General features: G+C 39.6%; 1 protein-coding gene across 2 annotated transcripts in view; it reads right to left on the minus strand.

Annotated features, from left to right (window-relative positions):
- The window catches only part of mybpc3 (myosin binding protein C3), a 32,638-nt gene that overhangs the window by 4,449 nt on the left and 6,346 nt on the right, over positions 1 to 21,843 (minus strand). The window contains exons 4-28 of one of the 2 annotated variants that reach the window (XM_068580481.1): positions 21,285 to 21,362; positions 20,848 to 20,996; positions 19,436 to 19,553; positions 19,291 to 19,339; positions 18,849 to 18,887; positions 15,270 to 15,329; positions 14,546 to 14,572; positions 13,995 to 14,158; positions 13,762 to 13,894; positions 13,298 to 13,422; positions 13,098 to 13,203; positions 12,547 to 12,713; positions 10,947 to 11,112; positions 10,727 to 10,833; positions 10,585 to 10,614; positions 10,360 to 10,499; positions 9,379 to 9,450; positions 8,197 to 8,356; positions 7,962 to 8,066; positions 7,672 to 7,860; positions 3,794 to 3,928; positions 3,047 to 3,214; positions 2,808 to 2,896; positions 1,790 to 1,985; positions 1,533 to 1,672 (exon numbers count right to left, since the gene is read on the minus strand). In XM_068580481.1, coding sequence (XP_068436582.1) covers positions 1,533 to 1,672; positions 1,790 to 1,985; positions 2,808 to 2,896; positions 3,047 to 3,214; positions 3,794 to 3,928; positions 7,672 to 7,860; positions 7,962 to 8,066; positions 8,197 to 8,356; positions 9,379 to 9,450; positions 10,360 to 10,499; positions 10,585 to 10,614; positions 10,727 to 10,833; positions 10,947 to 11,112; positions 12,547 to 12,713; positions 13,098 to 13,203; positions 13,298 to 13,422; positions 13,762 to 13,894; positions 13,995 to 14,158; positions 14,546 to 14,572; positions 15,270 to 15,329; positions 18,849 to 18,887; positions 19,291 to 19,339; positions 19,436 to 19,553; positions 20,848 to 20,996; positions 21,285 to 21,362 — 2,912 coding nt within the window. The remainder of the gene's footprint in view (positions 1 to 1,532; positions 1,673 to 1,789; positions 1,986 to 2,807; positions 2,897 to 3,046; positions 3,215 to 3,793; positions 3,929 to 7,671; positions 7,861 to 7,961; positions 8,067 to 8,196; positions 8,357 to 9,378; positions 9,451 to 10,359; positions 10,500 to 10,584; positions 10,615 to 10,726; positions 10,834 to 10,946; positions 11,113 to 12,546; positions 12,714 to 13,097; positions 13,204 to 13,297; positions 13,423 to 13,761; positions 13,895 to 13,994; positions 14,159 to 14,545; positions 14,573 to 15,269; positions 15,330 to 18,848; positions 18,888 to 19,290; positions 19,340 to 19,435; positions 19,554 to 20,847; positions 20,997 to 21,284; positions 21,363 to 21,843) is intronic. The other variant, XM_068580489.1, reaches the window with a different exon arrangement.

Consider the following 21,843-nt stretch of genomic DNA (forward strand, 5'->3'; position numbering starts at 1 on the left):
ATATCTGCATTTGATTATTGTTTTATTCAAGTGTAAAACTATTGTACATGCATTTATATAAATATGTAAGCAAATGTCTCTGTTATTACAACAGAAATTCATTTCATTTAAGCTTAAGAAAGCCACATTACTCTATTAAAGATTAAACAACAAATAGTTGTGAGTTGCTAAGAACATGTGTGACAGATGTGGTCTGGGGCACACCTACTTACATACACTGTAAAACCTACCAGATCATCCTAATAAAGAATGTAAGCTTACCCAACTTGAATTGCATATAAAGTTGTCATTACTTGAGTGATACACTAACATGAACTCATAAGTGAACTGCAGCCATAATGACTCAGTCATTTGGAGATTTAGCAACTTCTGGTAGACTCTCAAGTTATGGTTATCAATTCCAATGTGTTGTATTAACTCATTTGTTTAAATGTATTTCATAGACTAAGTTGAACCTTGATCTGTCGTTAAGTGGTCTCTGTAAATCTACGTTTTTTTGCTTCGATTTTATAAAAGTTACCGAGAAATATACACTGTAATATCCGATAACACCGTTATTGTAACTAGCAGACCGGAAGGGTCTGTCTCTTCTCAAGACAGAGTTTCTTCTTGTTGTGAAGTGGGCGAGCTGTACCCAGCATGCAATTCAACGGTGTAAGTTTATAAATGTACAATTATTTGTGTTACGAATTGTTTATGTGTCACAAGAACCAGACTGTTTTAAGTTCAATACATAGAATGGCGTTAGTAGTAGCCATGTATTTACTTAAGTATACCTAACAATAAATACTTGAGTTAGAAGTACTCCGTTTAAGCATTTTTTTCCACTAAAAGGATTCGAGTTATTTAACTTAAATGGTTCAAGGCAATTGGTTTGAGTTGACTTTATTCATTAGGTTTTACAGTGTACCTGTATGTGGTCTGAGGCACACCTCCTCACATACCTGTATGTGGTCAGAGGCACACCTACTCACATACCTGTATGTGGTCTGGGGCACACCTACTCACATACCTGTATGTGGTCTGGGGCACACCTACTCACATACCTGTATGAAGAATGGGGCACACCTGTTCACATACCTGTATGTGGTCTGGGGCACACCTGCACACATTGTACTTCTTCATCATGGCACAGCTTCATAACACAGAAGACTGACCGGTTTGTCTCCTTGAAGCACAAACATGCATTTGCTTTTCCATCTTCTTTTAATGGCCTTCCCTCTGCATCAATCTTTCTCTTTTTGGACATTTTGGGATTATTTGTCAATCATTTTCAAATTAATCACTCGTCTTTAGTTAAACGCCAATATGGAAACACTGCTTTCTCACGGTAGGATGCCGTTCATTAGCAGGTCACAAAATCAATATGCATTGTTGGAGATGTAGTCTCTGATGTCTGTAAAGCAGCATAGACTTTAATTTTAAGACTTTCATGTGCCTTTTAAGCTGTCGTGGACCACATAAAATGACGTGGCGGGCCGAATTCGTCCCGCGGGCATTGAAATTGACACCTATGGTGTGTAGAGTCTCACCATGGTCTTCTTTTCAGCTTTCTGAATGCAGTAACCAGTTATGTCACAGTTGCCGTCGTCTTTTGGGGGCTTCCACTCAAGTGCGACATTGAAGCCCCAGATATCCATGATCTTTAGTGCTTCAGGGGGCCCTGGGATATCTACAGAGGAGAGATATGGATTGTGAGTAACTGCCCATGACAGAACATGTATTTATTCCTAATGATAATACTCGAATTATTCTACCCTCAACCAGCTTTGTGTTCAGTCCTGCTTACCAACAACCTGCAGTGTGATACTTGCTGTGTCTTCCATATTCTCAATCTGCAATTTGAGATCATACTTCCCAGAGTGTTCTTTCTCTGTCTTGCGAATGAAGAAAATGGTATCCACATCGCTGTTCCGCACACTAACCAATGTCGAGCTTAGAGGTTCCCCGTCTTTGCTCCATGTGACCTTCGGCCTGGGCTTACCCTGCATGACCGGAAGAGAAGGGTTTCACTTTAAGATGCTATGTGTCAGGTCAAACTTTACACAAGATTTCAGATGGTGATTTTTCAAGGAAACACAGCTGTAGTCTTCGGTCCTTAGTGAAACATAAACCTTTGGACAAATTGGCCATGATATCTGGTACAAACATTGTGACTGACCTTCCATATTGTACCAACAACAGGTCAGGAGTTACCCTGGCCAAACAATCCAATTCAACATTGAAAGATTCATATTAATATGAAAGCAAGTCTGACTATGTTAACATGCTTGGTATAAACATGACCTTTTCTCTGTTACCTATAGAGCAAACTGTACATTTTGTTCGATCTAATATGAAGGTGCCTTTTGCTTTTTCATATTAATATGACAATATGAGAGTTTAAAAACTTGTCAGCCAGTGGGACAAGCAAAATAAAATTACATATAAAAATGTTATCAAAATCAACAACCCCTACAGGTATTCATGCTCCAACATGACAAAGACAATCTTACTGTCCTCTTTTGAAGATTTTGAACACAAACATAAAAACTCCAACATGACATGTCCTTGGCAGCACATTTGGCATAAAGCCAAATTAAATATACACATCAAACATTATTTGTGTAACAACATAATGTCAGTTAATATATTATAATTTTCTTGCAGACATACCAAAATTACTGGTCAATTGTGTTTTGTACCTGAATAGTAACTGTCTTTGTGCCTCGTTTATGTTTCACTCTGCTGTTTACACTGTATTAAGACATGAGTAAGGCTCCTTAGTGTTTGGATGATGATTTAAGAAGGTAGACTGTATATTGCACCTGGAATTTTATCACAAGGTTGACATTTTCTCCAACTTTCTTGATGAGAGTCTGGCGGAGATTTCTAGGGATCCAAATTTTAGGGCGTTCTGTGAAAGTAAAAACACAATAAGAGGAATAACGGGAAATTAAACTCGAACTCAAGACTTAAGGGTGAATTTAAAGGAAATATTCTGGCATATTAGATGCATTGGTTGAAACTCAAAAAACAGAGAGTCATCACATCTATAAATACTCACGCATTATCTCTCTTATGGTGACAGGTTGAGCCAGACTGGTGGGGGCACTGGGCCCTGCCATGTTGTGGGCCCGCACACGGAACTGCAGCTTGTCTCCGGTGGTGAGATTTCTGATGACCACGGATGTCCGGTCAGTCAGACCCTGAAAGGCTGGTATCCATTCATCCGCTGTGACCAGGAAACACACAACAACGGAAACAACAGTTCCTGACTGAAAGTAACAGAAACATGTAATTTATACGCTGACACCAAGTATGAGAGAGAGAGGAATGACATATTGATGGCCAAAGTGCAAAACCTCCTATCTGCAAAATGATTCTGGAAAAGTGGGGGGAACCTCCTATCTACATGGTGTGTTTTCTTACATTTTGTGTTATGTATTGAGTATCCTTAACAAATAGCATTCTGCAAAAAAACATTTTTTTTGTATTCTCCAAAAAGTGTTTTTTTCAGATAGAAGGTTTTGCTCTTCGGCCATCAATATGCTACATGATATGTTGCTATTTTCTGAAATAAACATGAACTATTCAACGAGCGGGGTTTCTACTGTCAGATAATTTCTCATTCTTCTCCGAACTGACAATAGTTTGTGATAATCTAAAAGTCCTGTTTGAGCTGTTTGGACATTTGGAGATCATAGTTGCTGCCCTTCACTGTGATTAACTGATTGACGAGTATAAACTCTGTTGATATATTTTATTAAAAGAAATGCTCCTTATCAAAAGCATGCCGATGGTTATCACTTACTGCCCTCCTTGCAGTACTCAACCCCATAACCCTCGAGCTCAGCTGTGCCGATCCTCTCAGGCGGCCGCCACTTCAGCGAGATGGAAGTGTCACTGATGTCGTCGAGGCAGAGTCCGATGGGCTCACTTGTTGGGGCTGAGAGTGATGAAGAGGGCAGATAAATAGCTGTTAGTCAGCCAGAGCATTAAAGACATAAATACAGCATTCGTTACTGAACAAGTGGATGAATCAGAAATTGGCAAATTCCAAAAAACAGCGTTAAGTGGTTTTAGGTTGGAATGAGGAAGGTACATTTTGGTGGCTCCCCACTTTCAATTTAACTTCTACTTACCTTTGGCCAACAGACTGCTACCAAGGCAGCACATTAGTTTATTTGTTTGATCTTTGAGACAATTAAAGGGGATTGCGTTTGTGTGTGTGGCTTCATGGCGCTGGTGTTAAATGTATATATTCTCACATTTGCAGAATTTGCAAGTATGGTTGTGAGGAACTGTAGCTGTTTGTCAGATATGATTAGGAAATCATAAGCATAATTACAGTATATGTTATGCATCAAAAATGTTAACAATACAGAACCTGATTGTGAGAGAAACCAGTTCCACTTAACATTAAATTGACTCCCATCGCAACTTTTCCACAGCAGAAATGAAATGACATGATTTAAATGTGCATTTCAAGACTTTGGTCTTGAAATGCACATTTAAATCATTTAAAGACTTATCAGCATTACTTTCACCACAGAAGGGCCAATAGCAAACAGCTCGAGCCACAACAGCTGCAGAGACTAAATGGCTCTGGTTTCAAGAAAAAGAATGCCAAAGGAATATTATTTGTACAGTGTTAGCAACAAGTTTTAGGGGTCTAGTCTCTCATCTTTTGTAGAACTGTAAAGGTCAGGAGGATTTACAGAGTGTGAAAAAAGATAGATAATTGACTGCTCATAGAGATAAACAATGATCACAGATGACTAAATACCCATTTAATGGGCATTTGTATGAGACTGAAGAGAAACTAAACTAGATGTTTTAAATTACACAGAATGAAGCACTAAACATATTACTGCCGATTCATTACGTCATCTGGAGCAGTGACCTCCACCAACAGGTAGATTCATACACTTTTGTGAAAAAATGCACTGCCAAGACGTCCTAAATATCCAATATCCGCTGCCAATATTAGAAGTATGATAGTTTAGGGTAAGTAACAAATAATATGAGTAACGAATCCTCCAAATAACAACAGACTGGAACATATTTATTTCGTTCCGAGGTCATATTTAGTAAACCATATATTTCCATGTTGTTGCAACATCTTGTTAACAACTTGGGATTTGTCTGAAAGGTGAGAAATTTGAGTTGCAGTCTTGTAGTCACTTAGGCCAGGACTCCAGGTCAAAGGGCAGAGGCTAAGTATTCAGCATAAGCCAATGATGGGAGCACCTGTCAGATGTCAAGGGCTTCCTTGTGTGTAGAAAGTCACAGCAACAGACATCTTTAAAAGTAGCTCAGGGCCGTCCGGATAATAGGTGCAGAGTATCTCATTCAGATATGTTTTAAAAGCAAATCAGCAGCAGCTTATTTTCTATAACTGTGTTTTACACTTTTACACGTGTACTCCAATAATAAAAAGAATGAGCTGCACCAATTTTCCCATCACTGTCAGACACAAATTAACAATATTAAGTTTAATTTATAATTCTAAAAACCTGCAGGAAACGCAACATCTTAAAATGAATAATGCCTACTAGCAACAGGTTGCGGCTCTGGTTCTGGTTCAGCAGCAGGAACGGGCTCCACGAGGGTCACCTCTGCCGGAGAACTACTTTCTGTTGGGGTTACACCCTCTGCTGGTGGTGTCTCATTCTCAGGTGGAGCTCCATCTTCCCTAATAGTGGTTGCCTCTGCAGGGCATGCGTCTGCTGGTGGTGTTTCCCTGCTGGCTTCTGGTTCCTCTTCTATCACATCAGGTGGAGGTTTCTCTGTCTCAGGCTTGTTGTCTTCCACCTCTGCTGGTGCCTCCACTGGGGCATGGCTTTCGTCTTCTACAGGGTTCTCTTTTTCCACTGGCCTCTTCTCAGCTGTCTTTGGGAGTTTATTTTTTTTCATCCTTTCTCAGAGTTTAGTAGTCCTGCAGCTGATTCAAGCTGATGGTTGTGCGCGTCCGCCTCGTCTGCCAGATGTCTTGCTCTAACCTATGTTCTCATTCTCTCTCGCACACAGATGGCCTCTCGTTCTCTTTGCTGTAGTGCCAACAATGCTTCCTCTGGAGCGGCGGCCTCCACAGTAGCGTGAACCCCTCTGTGTTAAGCAGCTGGTCCAAGCAGAGATGCTCACTGCCAGGCCATTATTTATAGAGAGGAATGCCATGGATAGTTTCCTAATCGGCTGTCTTACACACAAGTGACCATCTGGATACAATGGTGTTCCCTCTTAAATCATCAAGTGGAGAACTAGATGGTAGTTCAAGAATCAGTGAAAGACCGGGAGATAATTGAAACCTGAGCCAATGCCTGTCAAGATGCTGTCAGAATAGACAGGAAGTAATTCTTATTAGACTAGCCCCAGACCTCTGGATCAGCACACTGAGCTATGATTTATTTAGCAATTTATATGCAAGGAAGAAAAACAGGCAGGCTGACTCTTACGTCCTTCTTTGTTTCACCAACATGAAGAATGTCAACGTTGTTACTGTTGCCTTCTGCATAGCATACTGCCTTCAGAAACAAGAAAGTCATCTCCTCAGAGAACAGTAGAGCCTGAGTATGAGATCAATAGCTGACAAAAAAAATGAACCGTTCATTAAAAAGGACCTGAGGCCCTTGGAAACCTGGCTTCAAATCTTGAGTAATTCTATCAAACAATACATATTCATGATTAAACAAGCGACAATGTACAACATATCTCGAGGAAGTCTCTCTTAAGAGTTTAACATGAGAACACCCACTTATTCTGCTTCATCAAGACTGTTCTTTAATTGTATTAAGAATTTGATCACCTTTGAGAAAAATGATTTGCAAGTGGTCATGTGATATGGGTAAGGCTATAATTGTTCAGCCTTTACATGGATTTAATGCAGTGAACTCTTTTGTAGAGAGAAAAATGTTATGCATGCAGAAAAAATAGCTTATCAACCCGCTCTTCATTTCTGCTGCATGAGCTACTGAAACAAACCTAAATCATCAAACCGAACTATAGGCGGGCAAGTGTCATTTTGGAAAAAGTAGGTGCCAAGTTTAGACAACAAAGCAGAATGCATGGATTACCAATAGACAATACCTCCAGTTATGCTACATCGATTTCGATCTTTTATAAAAACTGTTGAGAGTCCAACAATGTTATGCTGTATAAGTCCAATGGTGCGTAAAGTGTTGCTCTTCTAAGCATCAGCAACAATAGAGGATCAGTGTCTAGCTGAAGGACACTTCAACAAGTGGACAGGAGGAGCCAGGAATCGTCTACCCTGCCCAACTGAGCCACGACAGCCCTTCGTAACCAAGCGACTTGGGTGAAATATTTCCTCATCATCTTGTCCACGTGGACAAGGTTACACAGACACTCCACAGGCTTCTTGGATTACAACATGACTCTGTTCTTTCTTGACCACAAATCAACCGGAGTATGAAACAACCCCTGACTCATCAAGAGATTGTCATCGCCCTCAACCATTGCTCATCATCATCCTCATGTTACTGTAGTGTGTGTACCAAAATGTACTTTTGTTTTGTTGTAATTTGATCTATAAATGCATTATTTCCATTATAGTTTCAATAATAAACAGCTGTTTTTGTTCGATAAACAGTGGGAAAACTAAAAAAAGATTTTTCATTGAATGCACAAAGTGGGATAGGAGCTGGTGTGAATGTGTTGGTAAAGACTCACCGACTGGCACAAAAGTCTGTGAGGCTGGACTGTGACGAGACATGCCGATGCCGTTGACCGCATAGACTCGCATCTCGTACTCCATCCCTTCAATCATCCGCTTGGCTTCATAGGTTGTTTCAGAATAAGGGTCAAAGTTCAGTCTCATCCACCTGTAGCTCTTCTTCTTCTTTCTCTCCAGCACATAGCCTGAGAATTAGATGTTGTCATCAATTAGGCTAGTCAGAACCATAAAGGAAGAGAAAACTTCCAAATAATTTGAACAAATTACGCATTTCGATATACTTTACCAGTAACTGGCTGTCCACCATCAAACAGAGGGGGATCCCACTGGACCACACACGAGTCCTCTCCCACACTGAGGATTCTGGGAGCCTGAGGAGGATCTGGAACGTCTGTGGGAAACATGTCTTGTGTTCAGAACATGCATATTCAAACATACGGGTGATGAACAGATTGTCCAAACAAACTTAGAGTTTATTTGTCTACACTGTGATGATAGTGAAAACCCGTGCTCAGTCTTACCAACAACTTTCACATTGATATCTGCAGTGTCCTCCCCGGCGGGGTTTCGAACCACAACTGAATAGATCCCTTCGTCCTGCCTCTCAGCCCCCTCAATGGTGAAAATACAGTGTCCCTTGGTGGTTTCAACATGGACCCTGCTGTCTCCCTCTGTGACAACCTTTAGCACACAAGGAGAACCAGAGCAGAACTCGATTGAGTCTCTCTCTAAACTGATTGACAGTTGCGTCGCAAATTCTGTAGGGAAAGATGCTGCATCGTACAATTATGTCAAAATTTGGAGGGATAATAATCACAACCCTTTCCATCTCAAAGTTCATCAAAGTTTTTCTGCAAAGCATGCTTTTAAAAGCCAACAACATGACAGGAACACACAACTCCAGACGTCAACATGCAAATGCAGGACCGGCTTCTGAAATGAAAGTCTAATGAGTTGCTCAAAAGGGAAGTCGTGTCCATATACTGAATTTTTGTAGTTGAAACTAACTATGTTTTACTCAAAGTCCTCTTCCCAGCGACAGAAGTGTATCGTATTGAGTAATGTAAGGAGTGGTGGACTTTTCCAACTTCAAAATATTAATCATGTCACTTTATTTTATTCCATAATTACGTAATTCAACCTTCAGGATTATTTCCCAGAGTCACTTTATAAAGTTGACAAAGAAAAACATACTTACTGCCCAGTTTCCTCTCATCTGTGTGTGTCTTTAGGACGATTCAAGATGTGCTCTTACCTTATTGACGAGGACAAATATCGACCACATGCAGTTGACACACATCAATAGCCACTAGAGAAGCTGTTTTTCATCTATTTGTCTGCATCTAACTGATTGTTACTGCTGTAGCCTGTTCTTTAAATCAGCTCTAAAGCAGTACCTCAATACAACATACAACATGTTCAGCCAAGTAGCTGCACAATCAATATTGTGTTATCTTGAATTGGGAGTGGTAATCCATTTGCATCCCGTTTACATAGAGTGAACTGCACATAGACTGCAACTTCTCCACTGGCTGTATTTTACATCCACTACACTACAGGTGAGCCTATTGTTTTCTTTAGAGGCATGAACAAAGAGGTTGTAAGCTTATTGTCGAAACACACACATGAGTTAAAGATACAATCGATGAACTTGGATTTCAATCTATTACAAATGCTCATATACTCGGGACATGCATGCTTACTTCCCCATCCTTCAAGCTCCAAGAGGATGGCGGCCCTTCTTTCTCTTCTCCATCCGGTTTTACAGAACTAGCCTACATTGAGCAGAACAAAAGTCGAAGAGAACAGAGAGGGCACGTACACCTCTCTCTCTCCTCAACTCAATGAAACAGCAAGCAGGGTGGCATCATTGAATTAAGCTTTTTTTTAGCTTTGCACTACTTCAGCTCGGTTAAAACAGTTCAGTATTCCAGACACATTTATTAGCAGGGAGAAATGCATTAGTTATCAGTAATGCTGACTCTTACTCAATAGCTGGATCGGTGACAAAGGCCTGATATGTCCACTTAAATGCTATGTTATGCACTATAAACATTAAATACTAGAAAAATCAGAATTTTGAACAATTTGCTTCTGCATTAACAATGTTACAGTTGAATTGCACTTCCTGTAAATTCTGACTATGTTTGACTTTCTCTCTGGTGTATGATTTATTATTGGAATGATAAATAATAATAAGTGAATATATACTTTATTTCTTACATTTAGTTTTACAAAGTTAGGAATGTAATGTTGCAGTCGAGCCTGGTGTTGCCTCCGATAAAAGGTACACGTCTTCCACACAGTGAGGCATACAGCTTATTAATCGATCACTCGAAACGGTACTTGGTATCAGTTAATATCCAAAGTCTAGATATCGACACGGAGAAGTAAGACTGGTGCATCGCTAATCTAGAGCTAACCTTCGTGGCTCAAAATAGCAGTAAGAAGAAAGTAATCTGTAAACGTGTATTGTATTAGAACTGCACTAAATGTTGTTTAAATTCTGTGAATTTTTTTTCTTAGATTTGTATTGCAGTATTATTAAAGATTAATATCAATTGTAAAATTAGGCTTTGGTCTCTCAGCGAGCCTCAGATTTTAGATCAAACCTACGTTGCTCTGGTCAGACATTAGATGTCAGATGATTGTTGGAGCTGGTTAATAACGCAAGTCTATTTTACCTTCTCTCCTTTAGTCCAGATCACTGTGGGAGCAGGGTCTCCGGTGATGGGGACATCCAAACGCAGCTTGTTGCCAGCCACCACCACGATGGTGGACTCAGCGGTGCGACCCATACAGTCCAGGTGGATCTTCGGAGGATCTTGAAAAAGGGAGAGACTATTGGTTAAAATGAACAAACCCTTGCATTTCATCTGGCTTTCTATAAGAGAATAAGTTTGTGGTACCTTGGCGTGGCACGAAATCAATCTTCACCTCTGGGACACAAAGGAAAAAAGAGTGTTAGAAATTGTTGAAGTAAAATGTAGATTGTGAAACTAATATTTCTGTTAAGTTTTAAGTGTGAAGGCTAAAAAGCATAAATATTACCAATGAAATTGAGTTTAGCAGAGAGGTTGAAAGCATGGCCATCTGGCACAAAAGTGTAGTCTCCCTCATCCTCTGGTTTAACTTCATCTATGGTCAGTTTGTGGTTCCTAAAATGGTAAAAAACAACAACAACAACAACAAAAAAACAACAACAACAAACATTTAATGTTATCATGTGATAAGTGCAGAATATTTAACGCATGTGCAATGGCGTCCTCACCTGCCAATATGTGTGATATTTATTCTGGCATCCGGCTTGACTTCTGCACCATTCTTGTACCAGGTTCCTCTCGCGTTCTCATCCGACACCTCACACTTAAACACCGCCTGGTCCTTTGCCTTCACTGTGAGGTCGGCAATGCTCTGGTAGACCTCCAGGTCTTTTTCTACCAATCAGAGAAAACAAAAGCTCGGAGTTCAGATTGAGTAAACTCTCGAGGCCTTCAGACTTCAGAGGATGTGCTACTGTAAGATGCAGTAAGATGATGATGAAGTATGATGATATTATATATGTATTTACATTAGATGCAGCCATTCTACTATAATAGGATAATATTGTAACAATATGCTCAAGCGTGGCGTGTTGGATATGTGTGCAGCCTTTGTGTGTTGTAGCTTAGCAACAGGCACCAGGAGAATAGTTCATTTAATTTTGGGCAGACAATGAAGTGTGAGGATATGAAGACCAGATGAAGGCTCTTCAGGCTATTACTGTATGCCACATGAAATAATGTACATGGGAGTTATTAAAGGTACCCTAAGAAATTGTTATCTGGGCGAGATAACTCACACCACGCTCCTCGTAAAAGTTCCTCGTCAGCTCGCTGCAGGGACTGCAAATAAGGTCGTTACAGTACTGTTATGGGAGTTGTGTCGAGGACTGAGGTGTTAAGCTCGCACGCACGCGCACACACCTATATGACACGTGAATATGTGCAAAAGTATATATTAAATATAAATGATAGCTTTGACGAGAAAAGGTCTAATTGTAGTCAAACGTTGATGACTGTCACATGATGGGTTTTGGGGTGTTCATGAATACTTCTGCTCTGTGAGCTAATGGTAAAAAGATGAAATGGTTAAAAAAAGAGGGAACTATATTTGGATTTATATTTTGCCTACGTCCATGTACAGATGAGTTTAAACCGTCCCCATCCATCATTTTTAGATCACCTGTGGATTGAAATTAAGCATATTTATCCACCACCTGCAAAACATGTCGTGTCTTAAATACACTAAAAGTCATCATATATATTTTTTTAAACATTCAAATCTGGCTAAAAATCAGACTTACAAGTCTCTGAGGGGCCCAGTGCAGATCTTTCATCAGCATCACCAGGCTGTTGTGACTTGGAACTAGAGGCAATTCTATCATCTAGCAATAAAATATATTTTAAAACCATAACTTAATTTTGATATACAAAAAAGACAAAGATTTCCCATACTTATACAGATTTTTTTTTAAAAGCAAATTAAAGATGACGTCGCTGCAACTGAGAAACATTAAAAGTGTTGCATTACAAAGGTCAACATAGTTTTGTTTTTGTTGACGTGGGACATTAAATCAACACAAAAAATTCAAAGACCAGAGAGAGAAACCGGGACGTATGATTTACGACATCTAACTTTAGCTTGCATGTGGACTTCTTGGCAGTCACCTTGCCAGAATAATGTGTGCAGATGGGAAGAGCCACTATAGCCCAAAGATAGACAGCATGCCAGGAGTGGTGTGACTGGAGGGTATGAGAATGCAGACTTGGAGCGTTCATCACTGACAAAAGTGGCTCCTAATGTACACAGCTCACATGACTGACACTCACCCTGCACCATGAGTTCAGCCATAGACTCGCCGCCGTTCGTTTTGACCTTGTAGTGACCGCAGTCTTCTTTCGTTGCCTCATTAATGATCAGGACATGTTTGCAGCCGTCTTTCTTAAAGCGATACTTGAAAGACTCGTCTCTTGTCAATTCCACACCGTCTTTTTCCCTGCACAGGAATTCGCAGGGACAGAATATATTGTGATTATTAATCATGAATATAAGTATCAGAAGTATCAATAAAGATAACACAATGTATCTTCAAGAGCTGGTGAACACTCAACCTTTACTTTTGAAGCTTTCAACAACATCTCATCTCTTGCTCATACAATAAATGGCCACTTCAAAGACATTCAAAGACATTCTACTTGTCTTGATTTTGTGACAGTTAACCTGGCAACACCTGTTCCTTTATCCATCACTCACGGATTTGATATCATAGTCTGTTTTTTGTTGTTGTATGTCAGCAGCAACAGGTTGACCTTTATGATCCTAGCATGCAAATGTGACTAAAAAAAACGGAAAGAAGTGTGTGCAAAGAAGAATATCTGACCATTTAACATTGGCTCCTTCCTCTGAGACTTCACACTCTAACTCCACCCTCTCACCCTTCATGACCATCTGATCCTCCAGATTCTTCACAATCTCAATGGGAGGCTCTGCAGGAAACAGAGAAGAATGAGAGGTTGACGTGCGAATCTCAAACATTTTCTGGATTCATGATGTTGTAAATTTTCCCGAAACCTTCAATACCTTTTACAAAGAGCTCAGTGGTGCATTTCTCCTCTCCCACCACGCAGCAATATGCGGCATCATCTGCCAAAGAGCAGTGGTTGATGGTGAGGTAGCGCATGTTGCCAACACTCTCAAAGATGTACCTTTATAAAGACCAGGAAGATGATTACACATTGGAAATACTTTGTTTCACAGCTATAACTTGAAAACATGAAAACAATTATGTTGGGAAAAGAGCTCATATGCAGTCGTTTTTTTTTTTCAAATCCCAAAGAACATTGAAACATTTTATATTACGCTTTGACACTTACTTGCTATGGATGTAATGAAGGAGGAGTTGATGAATGTATTGATGAAGGTAGAAGCAAATAAGAAAGAAGGTTCACTAACATAATTTAGATTTGCTACTGAATTATTTGAATGTTTCATCATGTTTTATAACGTTAAGGGGGTTAGTTTGCATCATCTCCCTCAGTACTAACTTTGCAGATGGTTTAATTTCTTGTCCGTTCTTCAGCCATTTCACCTCAACATCTGGATTGGCGACCTCAATGGCCAGTCTTATTTTATTTCCCTTAGCTACTTGGTAAGCTGGATCCAACTTTTTGATGAAAGCTAAGTTTCAGAGAAGGTAAACATACAATTCTGAAGTTACAATTAGGTTCTAACTTTACAGTGTGAATGAAACCAAACCGCCTAAGACCTCTGCACAAACCTTCACTTTTCTTCTCTTCTGTCTTCATCTTCTTCAGTCTCTTGAGCATGCCTCTCAGGTCAGTAATGCCGTGCTGAAAAGCAATCTTCTCATATTCGGAAGAAGGAGCATGGCTGAGAACATTCCAGACATCTTTGTCCGGCTCTGCGTTCACCTGCACGGCTCTAATACACGTACACCAAGCAGAGTTGGAAATTAATTCTATGAAGGAAATAGGCTATAACAGAAGCAAAGTAATACTTACATGATGGCAAAACCTCAGTAAATAAACTATTAGTGAGTTTATATTAGTAAATATTTTCTTGTTGCGTATATTTTTCTGATATTTGGCTTGCTGCAAGTTGCTGGCTTTTGTCCTGATTGGCCAAGTGAATAAAACGCCGTTGTGAGCACATTGTTGCACCTTAATATTAAAGATTACAAATATGGTTAACAAACAATTAAAATGAGGAATACTATTTAATCAACACTCAGAGTACAACATTGTGTAACAAATTAATACTTAACTACAAATACGTAACATTTTCCTACAATACTCAGTAGTTTCTTACCGATTTGAGGGTTTTAAGAAACTGCTGCTCATTCAAAGGAAGAACCCAGTATGGCAAAACAAACCAGACACGTTAAAACACAGCATATCAACAGTAACACTATCAGCATATTAGAAACATGCATTTAACAATAATTTTAGTTTATTTGAGTTGTTAAACTGCAGGTAAGCATGCTGTGCACAAAGGGCAATGAGTGTTTTGCGATTTTTTATATCTTGGGAAGGTGACTTGAGTTTCTGAGGGAAGATTGCAAATTGTGAGAAAAAGAGTGCTCATAATGTCAGAGAAAACCATCAAGCATGTACAGAAGAGAGAAAAACACTAGAAACACTTTGTCTGATTAGTACAAAGTGTTGAGTTGTCGTATAAGTAAGAAAATCAAAGGTAAACCTAAAATAGGGTGACGAGATAATCTGATGGTGGGAAATTAGGATTTATATTGCTGCATGTGTATTTAATTGTATTTTAACAGGCAGATCATTTCAATTATTTGAAATCTATTCTCCCCAATTTATCATTGTCCTCAGGCATTTTTGCATGCAGGTAAGTTATCATTATCATATTATCATTCCAGCTTTTAGTGCAAATGCAGAAGTATCTTACTCTCTGAAACGCAGGACGGTCCAGAAAGAATGAGACAGAAACACATCATGAAAAGCAAAGTAAATATTGTTCCAATTTTCTGAAGTCTGCAAAATGCTGTCACTATTTTGTTATTGTTTACCTCTTTTTTAATAAGGTACTGAAGTCCAGCTCTCCCGAGTCTTCATTTCCATCATTACTACTGCAACAATATCAGCCACCAGCAGCAAAAATATTAACAGCACAGAACAAAACAAATCCACATTTCTAGACTTTTATAAGAATATGATACTATATAAACGATCATTTCCTGTTAACCCATGCTCCAATACGTAAAAGAGATACAAAACAACACTGTAAATTGCAAATATTTAAATACTAAAATTATGCTTGGATTAAAAAAGACAATTTGGATTGGTCATTCTGTAGTCTGAAAAGAAAAATCAGTGCATTCATGGATAAAACCAGTGCCTATACAGGCAGATGTTTTGTGCAGAAACAAGTGTTGCCATGTTAAAGGAACAGTATTAGGCACTTTGGAAAATAGACATGTATTTTTTACACACTTATGTTTGTTTGGTAACTATAGAACCAGAGCTGAGAGAAAGATTCACATACAGACTGGAGGGGTTGAAACAGCCAACCAGCTTAGCTCTAACCAAAGTTAAAATAGTTGCTACTGTCGCAGGCTCATGAAATGTCCCTCCTGAGCCACTGTAGGGCTGAGTAAGCCTTAGCCCCTCCTACTTTCTTGTGCCGGATTAGTCTGGGCCTGCACATATAAACCACACTATGAGCTGCCTCCTTTCTCTTTGGCCCAATCCCAATCCCCACCCTAAACCTTCAAGGCCTGAATCCTCAGGGACTTATTGACGTCCGCTGCTTAATGGTTGAGTGTGAGAGTCTGTGAGGGCTTCAGCTGGTGTGAATATGAATGGGACAGCACTTTACTGCAACATCACGTGAATACATTAAAAATATTGTGTACAATTATGTATTTATTTTATTATTTTTATTCACTGCTTTGAACGTCTTCCTCACGAGATGAAAAGTCATTTTAATGATTTATTTACTTGTTTTTCTCAAAATGAAATGTTTGATGAATGTACAAATATATATATATATATATATATATATATATATATATATATATATATATATATATATATATACATATATATATTCTGGTTTCATTCCTCTTATTCATGTGTTTTTATGTTCCATAATGTTGTAAAGGTATTTCATCAGGCTAAATGCCCGCGTGCCTCTTTGTTTACGTTTTTTTTTACGTCTCCATTCTTCCATTGGGAACTGCGTGTTTAACCTCGCGTTGCAATGCATTATGGGTAATTCCCTCGGGCAAAGTCAGCATCTAATGTTGACTTACGGAAAGGGTTCATAAAGGGGTCAAAATGTCCGCCACAGAGCCCTCAGGCACTCCACAATGTAACACTGGGACACCCCTAAACCCTCAAGGACTTCACGGGAGCGCGCCTCAAAGTCTGTGAGTCTGTAAGGGTGGAGATTGGGATTGGGCCCTAGACTCCCAGGCTTCAGTAGGTGTGGGCTTAAGCTCCCTAAATTGAGGCATATTTTCCGTGGGTTTCATCCTGTTGTGTTGTTGTTGTGTTGTAGGTCTAGCTCCAGAGATTCCTGCTTCCTCGTAGAGCGTGGTGCATGGCTGTTAACACTGACTGCCGCTGCTGTTTTGTTTAAGTTATTAATTTACTAATATTTTTTGTTTTATTTAATTTTGTTTTGCATTTTTTTTTGTGCTGCTTGGTTTTGTTTTGCACGGTTTGTTAATTTAGTTCTTAGTTGTGAAGCCGCACGCAAGTATATTAGTTATATACCTTTTGTTTGTTTTAACCTTTGGACGTTCTGTATTTTTATGATCCGTTTGAGTGTTTCTAATAAATGTTATATTCTTGGAGGTGATCCTTTGTCTCTTTGAGCCAGTGGTTCTCAACTTGTCTGGCTCCGGGACCCACCATCACCCTCGGTGGTGCTGTTTGAACCTGAGATAGTGTGTGTGTGTGTGTGTGTGTGTGTGTGTGTGTGTGTGTGTGTGTGTGTGTGTGTGAGTGTGAGTGTGTGTGTGTGTGCGCGTTTGCTTGTGTGTGTTTGTGTGTGTGTTTGCGTGCGTGTGTGCGCGTGTGTGTTTGCGTGTGTGTGTGTGTGTGTGTGTGTGTGTGTCGGGGTGTTAAAGGTGCATAACAAAACAATAAGATGCCCTCATAACGTTTTGTGTGATCTTGTTATAACGTGACATATTGCTCATTATAACAAGTTAAAATAGTATATTGTTATAACGAGAGACTAGAGACCAACCAATCCACTATGGCCTCCGCCAGACATAGACTGTGTGGCGCTGTATACTATGTCACCTGTCATGACCACCATGAGGATTACAAATGTGGATTACTTAAGAATTGATTAAATGGGTTACATATTAATTATAGTGCATTCAGGTATAGCTACGAACAACCAGTCTGTTTAAATGTCTTTCAGTCGTTTTTGGAAAAAGGAGCATTTATGATATTTCCTGCAAAGATCCTTTTCTTCTTCTTTTCAATAATAAAAAATGTTTTTACTAATAATAATAATCTTTGACTGATAAAGGGTGACTAAATGTGATTTCCATTGGCCATTAAGCTAATTTTATTTAGTTTACTGTGAAGAGGAGGACAGGAAACAAGGGGGAATAAAGATAAAGGGGTATGATGGATGGGGAATGTTGTGGTTATGTGCTGTGCACCTTTGCAACCACTATCTTACCGTAAGTCACCGCTAACTAGCAAGGCCAGTTGTTCCTCCCTGCCTCCAGTCCTGCTACGTTAAATGAATCACCTCCTGGCTCAAGCCTCAAATTTTGCACACACATTTGACATAAGTTTAAGTTTTCTGATCTGACGCTCAAAAAGCTAATTCATATTTCCCAAAATGTCTATTTATTCCCTTAAGCCATGAGCAGCAGCAGCCATCCACACAAGAAAGTTACAAACACTCAAGGTTAAAGAAAACAACGGCCTCCATAGGATGTGATCGACTAATCAGTGGGATGAAAGATAAAGACAAGGGCATGGATTTGACTGTGTGCCTGTCTCCTGTCTTTGATCCGACAGCAGGATTACAAGCTGAGTCTCTGGTTTATGTGGTAAAGTTACAACACACCAGAGCTGCACTTCCTCTGTGGGGCAACCCTGTGGAAGAGCTCATTTACTAAAACGCCTGTGTGTCTTAGCACATCCTGCCCTTTCAGTACGATCAAACCAGCGTCAAAGCTCACTCTGCCGAGTCGCTGTTTTTGCAGCTGGCTCTGCTGTTTCGATCGAGGCCTAGGAGCAGATCAGAGAGAGCTGATGGCTGCAACCAGTGCTGGTTTAATAACCAAATCTGAACCAATCAAGATCTGCCTGAGTCAAAGGTTAACACAATGACAGCCACTATACTTGGCGACTACATCAAAGATTTTTTTTTAAAATTTGAGTCCTCTCAGCTCTCTCTGGTCTTTGTTCTGTGGTCCATCTCTCAAAATTCAGCAGATTGAAGGCTGCACCATCCACAACACTGGTTCTGTTTGACTTGATTCAGAGAAGAAACAGGCCACAGAAGAGAGACAGAGCCTCTCATTCGGGTGTTGTTTCTCTGTGCTTTGACAATCAGAATCCTCGGAGTTTGTATGCAAGCAAACATTGTTGCAACAAACCCCTTTTACTACCTTGATTGTGGTCCACTTCTCTTCTTACCGGCTTCGTTCCTAATAGGTTAGCATTTTCACAATTACTTATTACAGTTACAGTATTAAATATAATGGATCATGTTGCCGCTATGATTTACAGTACATTCATTTGTTGTTGTTTTTTATCACATGATCTTTATCTCATTTGAAAAATAAACTTCATATTCAATCAAGTTCAGATCACCAGATATGAATTGAGCACTGAAGCAGTATAAGGTCAGAATTTGTAATCTTTATATATTGTCATAGATTCCTCATCAGAGTTTGTTATATGAATGCTTTTTATCCTAAGAAAACAATTTGGATCCTGAAACTTGAAATATGACTAATATGTGAAAGTAAAGTAAACTAATCTATCAGCATGTAATCGATTACAATGTGACCAAATGTTCTTTTTTTTCTTTTACAACATACAACTTACGTGCGCCTGAAAGCTGTTCTTATGTCAAAACCTTCAGCAACACAAGCATCTGAAATGCAAGAGAATTATGTCAGTGACTGAGTTGTGAGGTGTGAGGAACAATTCTAATAAGTGCCACAAACACGCTAACAACATGCCCGCTCACCATGTACAGCCAAGTCAAAATTGCAGCTGTCAAACTTGTCCCTGGATCCAACCTCACATCTGTAAGCTCCAGCAAAACTTGGCTTGGCCTCGATGACTTGCATCTCAAAGGTGTAGACCTGCAACCCAAGCATACGGAGAGACGTGTGAAGGGTTACACGACAGGTGTGAGGTGAACATCTTTGATTCAAAACCTTGTTGTCTGTATGCTTCATGTGTTTAACATTAGTGAGTTTCGGATGTGGGGATTTGTATAGCGTGTGCCACTGATTTTCCCTGCTGAATTTCCTGGTAAAAGTTTGTTTTGGTATCTTGTTCTGAAATTGTTAACCTAACATTTGAAGGGTTAACTTCCAGGGTCTACCTTTCGCCCCACAACTTAATATCTGAGGTAATGTGCCTGCAGTTTGTCATGTTATGAGGATGAGCGACTGAAGCAAGAGCTTGCAAACCTACGGCTGAGAAGGACAATACTTGCAAAACACCTTTGTTGCATTTTTGGACTAATTCGATTGACCAAGTACATATCATGTATTTCCTCAATAGAATTACATGTCATCAGACATATATTATGTGTCTCCAGATGCCTTGTTAGCTCGCGAGCTAACAGTGAGCTACGCAAATGTTTCCAGTTTCCATCGTGCATGTCTCACAAGCAGGGTGAGATGCCGCCAGTGGTGATCTGTTGTTCGTGAACGATTCATTCAAAATGAACGAATCCATGAGTCTCCTGAAAAAAAGATTTGTTCATGTTCTCGTGGCCGCGCATCAGGACTTGCATAGGCTCAGCCAATCAAACAGAAATGATTCGTTGAATGCAGGTCACGTGAAAAAGGATCCATAGACTCATACAAAGACCGGGTCGGGAAATGAACGAATCATTTCTGTTTCCTAGTACTGAGCCTATGCAGGTCACGTGGGAAAAAGATCCAAAGACCGACAGATGAACGAAAGCGGAGGCGAACACGGCTCAATGATTCGTTCTTCTGCCGGAGACTCGTATCCGGCAGAAGAACGAAACATTGATCCAAAGACACGGTCACGATTCGTTCATCTGATGAACGAATCGGCATAGGCTCAGCACTGGTCGCATGCTAAACAGTAAGGATTCCTTCATTTTAAATGGGTCTTTGGTACGGATCTTTGGATATTTTTTTACGTGACCTGCATAGGCTGAGAAGAGGAAACAGTATTTGTTTACCTCGCATTTTTTGTACTTTACTTACAGTTCAGCGTAATTGTTTGCCGTGATAATTAAATGGTAGTGTGATAATAAATGACCCTTTTTAAATAATCCAAACTCCATACATTATTTTAATGGAGGAATTTTATGCGCCCCGCTTCCATTTCCAACGTCATATCTTTGTGAAAAGGGGGTTTTCTGCAATGTCGGCGGCCACTGGTCGACAGTACCTTACTGCTCCGGTCATACGTCTCCTTGAGCTGCAGGTGTTTTCCAGACTTGCTGGCGAGGTCCATCCACTTCCCTTTGAACCATTTAATGGTGGGCTTCTTCAGCAACGACTCAGCATTCACTTTGGCCACAAACGTAATGTTTTCACCTGCGCAAAAGATTAATTTACCATGGGTCTTAGCACTTCAGATTCCTATAATCAATGCAGCATGTCTTGTTATCTCTATGCATGCAAATACCCTTGCATGCTCTCACTTAGTTTCCTTCTTTTCACATTTCACAATTTCTTTATAGCTCAGTTTGAACTGAAACGATTTAATAATTATGGTGTAAAAACTCATGTTAAACCTTGTTAAGACACTTTATTCAGCTAAATACGACATACTTATTACAAACATGTTATTTTCTGTAAATTCCTGTATTTGAAGCCACTCACCCACAGTGACTTCCCCACTCTTTGGTTTCTCTGTGAAGAGTCCAGTAAGGTCCTGTCTGGTGTCTGGAGGCTGGTCCTCTGAATGAAGACCAACAACAAGGTCAGCGCAGAATACCACAACATAAAGTTAAGGGATAAATGTTGAATTAAAATGCACAAATGTGTTGCATAGAGTTATTGGATGAAAAACCTTTCATTTTAAAATGCATTATTTCAATATTATTTAAGGTAGGAGCATTGGGTGTATGACACTTGAATAAAAGTATTAAAAAGTAACAACTTTAAATACTTTCATTCAACACCCAAGGGTTCCCAGGCTTACACATGCTCATGAGGGAATAAAAAACAACAATAAACAAGCAGTTATATGTTATGCATATGTATCAAAACATAGGCTACTAGGAGACATAAATGGCAGCTATAAGCCCAATGCCAAAATAAACATGTACATTCAGACTGCAGTGTGTTTGTCATGTTTGACATTTCCAGGAAAAGTTTAAGTCAATGAGTAAGACATTATGATGAGCAGTATGGTGAATGTCAGTGACTGAAAAAGGAA

This window comes from Clinocottus analis, unplaced genomic scaffold (genome assembly GCF_023055335.1).
Source record: "Clinocottus analis isolate CAN_PGR_092001 unplaced genomic scaffold, fCliAna1.0.p SCAF_1, whole genome shotgun sequence".
In the NCBI taxonomy this organism is placed as follows: Eukaryota; Metazoa; Chordata; class Actinopteri; order Perciformes; family Cottidae; genus Clinocottus; species Clinocottus analis.